The sequence below is a fragment of the Fukomys damarensis genome, unplaced genomic scaffold, assembly GCF_012274545.1.
Source record: "Fukomys damarensis isolate Sample0158 unplaced genomic scaffold, DMR_v1.0_HiC HiC_scaffold_33, whole genome shotgun sequence".
Lineage (NCBI taxonomy): Eukaryota > Metazoa > Chordata > Mammalia > Rodentia > Bathyergidae > Fukomys > Fukomys damarensis.
In genome coordinates this window covers 46543598-46554981 of record NW_022900945.1, presented here as the reverse complement: position 1 = coordinate 46554981, position 11384 = coordinate 46543598, and the positions used below count along the sequence as shown (strand labels likewise).

The 11384-nt window shown below is 46.4% G+C and overlaps 1 protein-coding gene across 3 annotated transcripts in view; it reads right to left on the bottom strand.

The window, feature by feature from the left end:
- The window catches only part of Mab21l3 (mab-21 like 3), a 21665-nt gene extending 10422 nt beyond the window's left edge, over window positions 1–11243 (bottom strand). Inside the window, exons 1-4 of one of the 3 annotated variants that reach the window (XM_010631204.3) lie at window positions 10492–11243; window positions 10047–10125; window positions 9264–9510; window positions 2462–2602 (exon numbers count right to left, since the gene is read on the bottom strand). In XM_010631204.3, coding sequence (XP_010629506.1) covers window positions 2462–2602; window positions 9264–9503 — 381 coding nt within the window. In that variant the 5' untranslated portion in view covers window positions 9504–9510; window positions 10047–10125; window positions 10492–11243. The remainder of the gene's footprint in view (window positions 1–2461; window positions 2603–9263; window positions 9511–10046; window positions 10126–10491) is intronic. The other 2 variants (XM_010631203.3, XM_010631205.3) reach the window with 2 other exon arrangements.
- Between the last annotated feature and the right edge of the window lie 141 nt (window positions 11244–11384).

Genomic DNA, 11384 nt, shown 5'->3' with positions numbered 1-11384 from the left:
AATGTAGTTGTTTCCCCATCTCTTTGCACCCTAGTCTGCGAAAAATTATCTTCCAGGATAGCGGTCCCTGGTTTCAAAAGGGTTGGGGGCTTCTAATTTAGATCTAAAATGTCCCCCAAAAATCTCTTGTTTGAAGGTGGGGATTGATCAAAAGGGGTTTGTTAAGGAGAGTGTAACCTGTATTCTTTTCTCTGGCTCCACTCTTCTTTCTATGCTCTTGCCTTGGAGTCAGCCAACCATGGAATGAATCCATTAAAACCATGACCAGAAATAAACCTCTTCTCTTTTAAGTTTCAGGTGTCAAATATTTTATCTCTGTGTTGGGAAATGGAGTAATACAGAATTAGTGCCAGGAATGGGATTAGAACTAGCTTCGGTGACTACATCTGATCATGTAGTTCAGATGCCCCTGGAACTAGTTTGTGGGTGAAGTTTGGAAAGGTTTGGAGATGCAGGCTAAAGAAGCCACAGACTGCTGTAAATAGAACTTGATTAGTGATTCTGGTGGGAGCTCAGAAGGCCAGGATCTAGTAGGAATGTAGACAGTAAAGGCCAGGCTCAGAAAGTTTCAGTTGGAACAAGAATTCCATTGGAAACTGGACTAGAGGCCATGGGTGTTACATTCTGGCAAGGAATTTGTCTGCATTTTATCCATACACTGAGACTTTGCAAGAGGCTCAGATTAAGGGCAGTGGACTAATTCATCTCACAGAAGGAAATGTCAAGACAGCCCAACATTCAGGCTATGGCTATGGATACAGTTGGCTGCTTTTAGCCACATATGTACTGAAAACAAGGAACAAAAAGCAGACCTGAAGAATGTGAAAATTATACAACTTGGCCAGAAAGGAAGCACCTGTAAAGCGGAGGCAAAGAAAAACTTAGTCACTGAAAAGATATGCACTAAAAAGAAGCCAAGTACTTTGCATCAGGACAATAGAAAATGTCCAGACTTTTAGGCTCGAGAGTGCAAAAAAGGTGAATACCTTAAAAAAACTTTACCTGGGCACCATGCTTATTAAAGGCTACCCAGGTAAGTATTTCCTTGAGTTCAGCTATCCGAGCACTTAGAAACAGCTGCACCCATGACCCATATGGCCAGTTTCCTATTCACACTAACAGCAAACTTTGGCATCATTCACATGGTGCAGTTTTTCAAGTATGCAGCATACAAGACTTAAGGGGACATGGAAGTTTCTACCCAGATTTTAGAAGGCCCAGGAGTCTAGGTAAAAATTTGTGATAGGGTCATATTCTCTACCAGGAGCCCTTGACGTGGCAATGTATGAATCTGTGAGAATGAAACAAAAAGAGCATTGGAGATCACAGGAAGTTAGATACCAAGAACACGTGAAATATCTGCAGAGAAAGGATACAGGTAGTGAGCAAAGCCCACCCAACAGAGAGGCCACGTTAACTGGCAATGCCATAGGAATGAGGCTGTCCGAGTCTTTGGAGCTTACACTGCACTACAAGCTGTCCTGGGTGATGGATATGGAGCTACAGGATTTAATATTTGTCCCACTAGTTTTCAGTCTTGCTTTAGTCAGCTTTTGTGGCATGTTCCTATTTCTTCCTTCTGGAGTGGGAATATTAACCCTATGCCACTATTCACTGGAAGTGTTTCACTTGCTGTTTGATTTTCTCCAGGATTTCATGGCTAAGCATTTGCTTTGAATCTCAGAGGAGATTTTGTACTTGGACTTTTCAGCAATGCTGAACCATTTAAGGCTTTTATGACTCAGAAATGAAGTGAATGCATTTTGCATCATGAGGTGGACATGAGCCTTTTGGGGACCGAGAGCACAATGTTATGATTTAGGTATAAAAATGCCTCCCATAAGTCCTGAGTTCAGAGGTGGGGCCCATTTGGAGGGATCTGGTCATGAGGAATTGACCTAGAAGGGTATATTCTTATCCCTAACTCCTCCTTTAGTTCTGAGCTTCCTGGCTGCCGTGGGACGTGCAGCATTATTCTGCTGCACCCTCCCACCATGCCATTTGCTGTTGTTGTTTTTGAGACAGGGTCACTATGTAGTTCAGGCTGACCCTGAACTCACTATGTAGCCCAGTGATCCTCCTGCCTCAGTCTCTCAAATGCTGGAATTACAGGCACTCACCACCAAATCTGGCCACCATGCCATTTCTGCCTTGGAATCACCCAATCATGAATTGAACTCACTGCAAACTCTGAATCAAATAAATCTCTCCTCCTTTAACTTGTGGGTATCTGGTATTTTTTTCCAAGAATGGGAAAATGGCTAGTATAATCATCTGTAAATGATAATGCTCAAATGACATAATATCTTTGAAGTGAGACTGTAAATGGTACACATTAAGAGTACCCATAGGATCATGATGTGTTATTAGTGTTACACACGCCTGTCACACACCTAGTTCCACCCACCCAAGCATCCTGACTCTGTTGATGGGCACTGAGACACAAGTGAGACTCGCATACCTTAATATTTCCATTATATGTGTCACGGTAAGGCACAACTTGAAATCGGGAGTCTTGGTGGCTGATTTCTGTGGTCAGCTGGTGGATAACTTTCTGTACCTCCTCCACAGTCTGGGCAATCCGCTGGTGCCTGAAGTCCACCTAGATGTGAGGAGATCAGCAAGGTGGTTATTTCCCATGGGAGCCCTGAGGCACTGGCATAGGTAACATGATGAGGACATAGAAGCGATAAAGTTCAGAATAACAATGTTTTCCACCCAAGATTCTAGGGGACATGAATCTGTGGCCAACTAACATGATACCTGTCAGTGCCTCAGCGTCCTTTTCTGAAAGTGTACATTCTTACAGTGTTTGCCAAGTGCCTACTATGTGGTAGGCACCAACCCAGCTGCTGGGACACAACAGTGATCAAGATAACAGCAGACAAGATAGAGATACGTGCACTTCTCTTAAATATATAGGGTGTGGGGGCACAGTGTGCACGTTATACAGTATCAGGTTTGATAAGCGTCATGAAGAAAAATAAATTAGGACAAAGAAGTAGGGAATAAAAGAGCTACTATGTTACATGAAGTACCCAGGGAGAGCTTCTCTGAAGAAGAGACACTTGGGTGAGTCAGGCAGACAGCTTGAGAAAGCAGATTCCAAGACCCCTAACCCGGGAGCAGCATGGCAAGGCTTAAGGGCCAAAGAGCTCCATGCTTGGAGCTGAGAAAGAACAAGGAACAGTGATAAGATAAAGGGCCACATGAGCACAAAAGGCTCTGTGAACCATTCTGAGACCAGAGCAGCATGATAATGCCAGCTCTTCCTTGTTTGGTAAATCTGAAAGGGTTTAGTGGGTGTAAACCCCCAAGCGGATTGCTTCTCACTTACATCATCATTGGGCAATGGTTCCCTTCAGCTCTGAATTCACTCCTCCTGCTGCTAGACCACTGATGGCCAACCTTTTAAAGCTTTCAGTAATAACAAACAGCCCACTGCAGCACACACACCATAGGCTCTCCATGACTGTGCTAGACCCTGAAGGATAAGCTTGTATCTACGTTTCTTCAGGCTGCCATGAGTCACCAAGAACTGGAAAATTCCTATAGAAAATGGAACATCAGTAAGATGACTAAACTATAAGGATTAAGTTTGTGGGAAACACAAAGGAACTTTTAGTAAACTCCAGGAGGGAATGCAAAATCCAAATGAAAGAAGAAATGGAAAAAGTCTTCACATTTCTTCTGAGTTCAGGGGGCTCTTTGTTACCTTCCTCAGGAGGAACCTGTAGGCTCTTGGGTCTCCTTCAGCCAGGGGATGACTTTAAGCAAAACATGGTATAATGAAATGCAATACCTACCAATGACTTTTACATTTTTTCTGAGTTTTGTTTAATAGCTATTTCTATGTATTCTTGAGTAGTTTTGAGACACCCATAAACTGGTCAAAATAGCAAGGAAAAAAGCAAAGTCCAAGTCAGAGAGATTTGTTTCCCATATCATCAATGACTTCAGTTACCTGAGATTTGATACCTCCCACCATCTCTGGTACCTGTGTTACAGATCCCATCAATAAATACTTAGCACCTGCTATGTGCTGGGCATGGTTATTTGCTGGGTCACGCAAATGAGTAAGAGATACAAGCACTCCCTTCCCACGTGGGGCAGACAGATGTCAGTAAGGAAGAAAAATGTGGGGCACGGTCGCGGAGAAGCGGAACTTCAGATAGCCGATCTAGTCTGCAGGGTGATGTCAGCATATCCCCCGTACAAGACTGTCTCTGAAAAATAAGCTAATTCCATCCCCAGGCCCAGCACTGCAAAGAGCAGAAAGAAACATGAGATGAAGCCCCCGATTTTAAGGAGCTTACAACCGGAAAGACGCCATACATGTGGCATGCTATTTGCAAAAGCATGTATCTTGCCCGATCTTAAATATGGCAGTCGTGTCCAAGCCATTTTTTAACATCTTTGTTCTCCTCTAGCAGCCACTCTCTACCTCCATACCTTTAGGGCCACCTTGCTGAATTTATCATGGTAGAAGAGACCAAGGGTGCCCTCCTCGAACATTTGTAAACTATGGAGGCTCGGCATGTTTCAGATTGTACTCGCAGAAGAGAGAAGCTGACCACAGAGGGGCAAGCCGCTTGCTCCGCCAAAAATAGAGCGGGACACTTTTTGAAGTTTATAATTAAAGGCCCTCTCCAGCGAGGGACTTGCCCCGAGAGTCGTGATTCACCTTCATTTGATCTACTTTTGCTGAACATACACTTCCTGCTGGGCTCTGTGTGCCTCAAGAGATTTCCAGATAAGTTGACAAAGCAAGACTAACAAACTGGAAGTTAGAATCACCACAGCAGCCATGTGTTGGAGAGAGGTCTGCACAGGACACTGAGGGTACCTAGTAAGGAGACGCTTCTCTAGGTGGAAGCTGGGCAGCTTCCTAGAGACAGACAATACTGGGGTTGCATCTTGAAAAAGTAGTAAGAGTTAACTCGGAAGAAAGACTCCAAGGTTGTCCCAGAAAGAGAAAATGGTAGCTCTCTAGGCATGAGGAACACAACAAAGAGAATCACAATGGTTCCTAAATTGTTGTTGGAGCAGAGACTGCCTTGGTAGGGTTGGAGATTAAATGGTGAGAGGTCTTAAAAACAAACGAAGACTATTTTCACAAACATCTAAAGAGTTTTGCCACTAGGAGTGGGACTTCTGTGTCTGGCAGAGCGGTGGGTATTAAGAAGTGGATTAAGAGTTCCTGGGAGATAAGCACAACAGGACAGAGGTGAGCAGCTCCTCCCAGAAGTCTGACTGTGGAAGGAAGCACAATGAACTAAAGCAACAGGGGCACTGACCGTGTTTTCAGAATAACACACGGGTTGGGCGTGTTTAAACGCTGACAGAAAAAGGCCAGGGGAGAAGGAAAGGGCAGCAGAAGGCAAAACCACGGAGTCAAGATCTCCCAGGTGGAAGAAATCATGCAAATTCAGGAGATTTGGTGCGCAGTTCAACTGGTGTGTCAGAAGGGAAGAAGGAAAGGGTGCAGATACTGCGGAAAGGGTAGGGAATGGCGGGAGTCGGACAGGTTTACTGCCTGACATTTGTTTCCTTTGTGGGGTGGGGACAAAGCAATGCGCTGAGTAGAAGAGAAAGGTGGCAGGTAGGGGACTCCCGGTGACAGACGTTGAAACATCTTCTCAAGGAATGAAGGACTAGTTAGGCACATGAGTAAAGAGGGCCAGGCTGTAGGAAGACTCAGCTGCGGCAGGGCCCATGAGACTGTGAGATATTCTCCAGCACCTCCCAAGTTCCCTAACTCCTCCTTCTGCCACACAACACCACACTGTAAGAACAGAAGCCCCGCGGGCATTGCCCACCCTTTATCTTCTTCCTAAGTCCAAAAGGTGCCCTTAATTCAGAGTCAAGGCTTATGAAATAATGAAGCCAGAGTCTCCACTTATTTGGATGTCACCAGTCATTCCGACATCCCGCGAGGGCTCTAGCAGTGGACAGACAGTGATGCCAGCTACGGACCCTCGAGGCCAGGTGAGTGGGGAGGCCTCACTTTCTGCCATCGGCTCTGACCTTTACAGGATCCCCGAGCTATCAGCAGCCCCAGAAGGGCTTCGTGCCGGGGTCCCAAGCCCTCTCCCATGTAACTCGTGATTCTCATGGTATAAACCCCAACAAAGAGCCCCCTTTCTGTTTCCCCTGACTTATTCTGACCACGGCCCAGAGAGATAGAGCAAGAAGAGCTCAATGCCTTTAGATCACCCTGCCCGGCCCGCTGCTGCACCGATCCAGCAGTCAGGCCGCGGTGCCGACCACCTGTGTGGGCTTTGCTCTGCCCACTCGAGTCTGTGTCTGCGTGTGTCCACGTGCCTTCTTCGTCTACCCTCCCTGCTCCTCAGCCGCAACCTCTGGCCTAACGTTGCCCCAAGTCATTTGGTCCTATTAATAGCTCGAGTTCTGGAATAATTTACTGTTTCAAATATAAATGATTGGGAATTCGGGATTGTTCCCTGTAATAACACCGCTCTGACTCACTCGAATTGCAGCACGCTTCCCCTAGAGAAGGGCAAGGCGCTAAGCAGAAAGCTGGGAACGTCACTCAGGCCCGGGCACCCCTGGGGCAGGAGGGCTGTGCGAGCCCCATCTAGGATGAGTGCCAGGAAAGATGGCTGAGAAGGTCCTTCCAGGAAGAGGGCAAGCATTTCATTCCAGAATTGCCTTTAAGCTCAACAATCAGAACAAAGAAAGAAACAAACAAGGCCTTTCTCTGTCCTCCAGGTTAAAGGGATGGATATTTAAACTCAGACAGAGCCGCAGGGGAGGAGTTTGCCTTCCCCCATCACATCCCTGATGTTTCAGACTGATTCCTCAAGGAGCTGAACGCGTCGGCCCCTCCGTATTCACGGCAGAAGCTGCCAGGGACAGTGGCAGCACAGGAGCTGAGGTGACTGTGTCCTGCCTCGGTGCGGGACACTTTATCAGAGGACACTCACGTGAGCCTTCCAGCAACCCTCTGGGCAGACACTAGGATGGCTCCCATTTTCTAACGAGGAAACCGACGCTCAGAAAGTCTAAGTCATTTAGGCAATGTTGTGGAGTTACAAAACAAGGATTCACACCCAGGCGCTATCATTCTGAAGCCTGAATTTGTAACCAGTGCCTTGTTCTGCCTCCCCAAAGGAAAGTAGGGTGAGAAGGAAAGCACCTCAACTTTTGAATGGAGCTCCTTTGGCCTAGAGGACCTTTTCTGTACTTCTCCACTAAGACCCCTTTCGTCCCCCTGGCTCTGCTCCCCTGAAATACATCTGCAGCATTTCGCTCATCACAGCTGATGCCCCTCTTCCCCGGCCCTCTTCTGGGTTCTCTGCCGCAGCCTTGGATCTGCTGGAGGGCACTGGAAGCGCTTGCCTGTCTGCACAGGGGACTTTCTCCTCTTTCCTTGGGAGCTACGTCCAAGATAGGGCCAACCTCGAGACAAATACAACATTTCTCCCTCAGTGAGCAGGCCACACCTCAGCACACCACAGCACAGGTCTGGCACACAACGGCTACCCAGCGGGGTCTGCCAAGAATCACAGAGGTTCAGCAGAGAAAACTGGCCTTTGGAGTGAACAGAGGACGATGAAAGGTCAGCACCTTCACTACACAGCTGTGGGACTCCGGACAAATTATTTCACCTTTGGAAGCCTGTTTCCTCTTTTATAAAAGAGGAGGTAATATGCACATCACACTGTTGTTGATTAGAATAAATAAGACACTATCTGTCCCTCACCTTCTATGCCACTCTTGCCTTATGGTGCATGAATCCTGAAGATATTCTAACCACATGTACCACATACTCTGCAGAGGTCAAAGGGAAGAAAGGTATCCAAAACACTGGTCTTGCCTCCAGAAACTTAGTAGTAAGTCATCAACCGAAGTAATGATAGAAAATGTTTCAGGAGTCAGTATACAACAGATTCCTCCCCAAAACAACGTCAGGCGTGACGGTGAGAAAGAGTTAAGAGGCCAGGGACATTTTGTGCTGGGTGTCAGGGGAATCTGTCTTGAGAGAGTGGACTCTTGTGCTGAGTTTGAAGGGTGCAATGACCTAGGAAAGGGACATGGAGGGCTTGGGCCTGAGACCTACTCAGGCTAATGTTTTCGGGGAGATTCAGCCCCCTACAGGGATGGAGTAGGGGACACATACAGGAGGCGGAGAGGGGACTGTGTCAGAGCCCAGAGGGCTGTAACCCCTTGGGAATTGGCCAGCACATGTGCCATCTGACACTCAGCTCCAGCCCAATGTTTCTAAGCAACATATTTGGACATTTGATTGCCTGGTCCTGATTCTTTCCCCCAGAAAAGGCAAAATATGGATTTCTAGGCACAATCTATTTTGAAATGTTTCTAGAAATTTTGGGAAATTTAAAAAATGCTCAGCAGGACAAATCAAACATACACAGGTTAGATTCAACTCGGGTATCACTGTTCAGAACTTTTGCAGTTAGAAATGCAGGGAAAGCAGGGTATAGAAGGATGGGGCAGTTGAGATTACTTGAATGCCAGGATTTTAAAAAATTTAGTGTTCTCTTACAGAAATTACAGGACCCAGGGGAAGGTGCCAGACAACACCCCTCCCAATTAGAGCCCCCCCAAAGGAGAAATAAGGGAAATCGCTTTAATTCTTTACTACATGTGTTCCTCCTCATCTATCTCTTTTTAGTGGTTTTGCCTAAGAAATTCACTTTACTCTTAGTTTAATGGTTTTGTTTAAACATTCGCATACCTTAGCAGTTTCATCTGAAAGTGTAAAGGCTTAAATTAGATGATAACTAATGGCCTTTCAAATTCTAATATTCTAAAAACCTACAAAGAAGAAATTAAATTAGTTCTTGATGTATACTGAAAAATAGTGATTTTTTTTCCAAAACTAGCAGTTTCGTAGTTTTTTTAAAACTTCGTTTTAATTTCATTTGCCTTTGTTCAACGACCTCACTATGATGCTAACGTTATCACTTGCATTTTATGGAGAAAACAGCTGAGGTTCAGGTGGGTTTAAGTGACTTGCTGGGGGCCACCAAGTTTTAGTCACACAGCTAGAGCGCTGTTCTATAGTTAATGGCCACTGTGCCTCTGGGCACTAGCCCCACAAAGACCAGAATGAAGTAGGCCTGGCCCCTAAATACACCATGGGTGGTGGTCTTCGGCTTCTGAGAATCCTTTTCCATATCTTTAGAGGCAGTGATATCACTTCTAGGTCAGTGTTGCTGAGGAAGAGGATGGAGGGAGAGGAGGAATATGTGGGAAAGACCTGACTTTGTCCTTACTTTGCTTAGCAGAAGATCTCCTTTGTCCTCCTCCGTGAGGGATTTCATGGCTTCTTGGTCAATCCTGAGTAGAGCGACAGCCGCGTGGGGCTTTTTGCAGTGGAGGACCCTGGTGGGCAACTTCCCCAGCAACGACACCGTCTGGATGAAATTTCTCTGGAACTGTGTGAATGGACCAGGAACTTGTCTTTTTATTTCTTCACTCAAGTTCTCATTTGCCAATTGCAGTGGAGAATCCATCTGTTATCTATTGAGAAATTGTTTTTAAAAAGCAAAACATGAGAGTTGATGAAACTGAATTTGAATCCAATCCATTTTGTTAAATTTTTATTTACTTTTTCTTTTTTAACCCTACTTACTTCTATGGCCAAAAGGCAATTTTCTAAGTTGTACTTCTCATTCAAATACTTAAAGGTTCTGTTCAAGGGAGAAAGCCCTGTGAGTCGCATCTCCCTGTGGTTTTATCCTTTTGGGTACCTGGGAGCTCAGTATCTTCCTATCACTTTGCCCTTATTCTGTTGACAGTAAATATCCCCTGCCCTCCTAGCCAGGAAATCTCACAGTCTGAATTACCTTCTTTACATTAAACAAATAAGAAATTGCCCAACAACCAGCTTGGCAAATGAGGGTTCAGGACTTGTCAGTCAGATCAGGCACAGCAGCGGCTGGCAGTTCAGAGGCGCGCACACTGGCACACACACACACACACACACACGTACGCAAACAGGCATGCTGACGCAGGCACACCACAGAGACTGGCAGGGCAGGGACCCTGCTGCTCACCTGCTTGCTTACTGTCGAGAGCAGTTTCCCTCTTTCCACTTAGAAGCTGTCTGGAAAATAAAGTAGTGTAAACAGGCTCCTGGAAAGTTGATGAAACACTCAGATCTGGTTTTGCCAGTAAAGCTCGAGTTGGAAAACAGTTTAGGCAGTAAGATTCCCAGTCTGACTTGCTAGGGCTAGTTTTACTATAGAAAAAAAAAATCACAGCAGCTTGATTTCTCTGAAGCTGGTAAACATCACAGCCTGCTGTCAGAGGATCTAAAGACTGGACAGCTCCGCGAGTCCAGCTCACTCCAGAGCAGGGCTTCCCTGGCCAGCCACTATCTTCCCAAACTTACCTCTAAGCCTGTCTCCTGTCAGAGGATCTAAAGACTGGACAGCTCCGCGAGCCCAGCTCACTCCAGAGCAGGGCTTCCCTGGCCAGCCACTATCTTCCCAAACTTACCTCTAAGCCTGTCTCCAAGGTCTCAGCAGCTGCAGCTCCTGCGCCGAGGGCTTTGTGTGGCTTCACATTTGCATAACCTCCCAGACTCTGCCCCTGTGAAAGCTACATCAGAGCTCCCTGGCCGCGGGTGCTCCACCCACTCCTTAGTCCACAAATCCTCTCTAGCAGTCCGTAGTCTGAAAGGAATTTGGAAAGCTATAGCCTCTCCAATGAACCTCCAAGTGCTTCCCTCATGGCTGCCTTGGTTTTCCACCTGCCTCTTTATGTAATCACAGCCCTCCTCTTTTTTCAAAAAAAGTACCAAATGCTCCCAACTATTCCAAAGCTGATTCTGTTGGCTTCTCTCATCACTGGTCCTCCTGACAAACTCAGACCGGCTTTGCACAGACTTCACAAGAGCCTCCTCTCCCTCTTTGCCTACTACCATCCAGCACTCTTTCTCCATCTCAACTTCCAGCTTTCAACTCCTCAAAGCCCCATTCCACCCTACTCTTTCTTGACTTATTTTCATCCTAACTTCTGCTCTCACTGGAATCATCAACAACTGGAGAGAGTCCCTTTCAGGGAGGGGGTCTTTCCTATGGAAACAAGATTACCCCAAGCTCCTGCCACTACATGTGCAAACCTTCGCCATCTTTGCCTCCGTGGGTCCTCTCGCTTGGTCACTTTAGTGCTGCAGCTGACCAAAATGGTGACATCTGAAGTTGTCCCTCACCCTAAGAACCAGAGACACTTGTCACATGTGAGCTGGGCCACCTGAGGAGCCTGGGAGAAGAAGGAAGTGTGTGTTCAGGGCAGCACCCCATAGTCTGGTTTCACCGGGATGCACATCCCAGAAATAGGGGTGTCGTGGAGACACAGCCTAGGCCCTTACTTTTTTTTTTTTTTTTTTT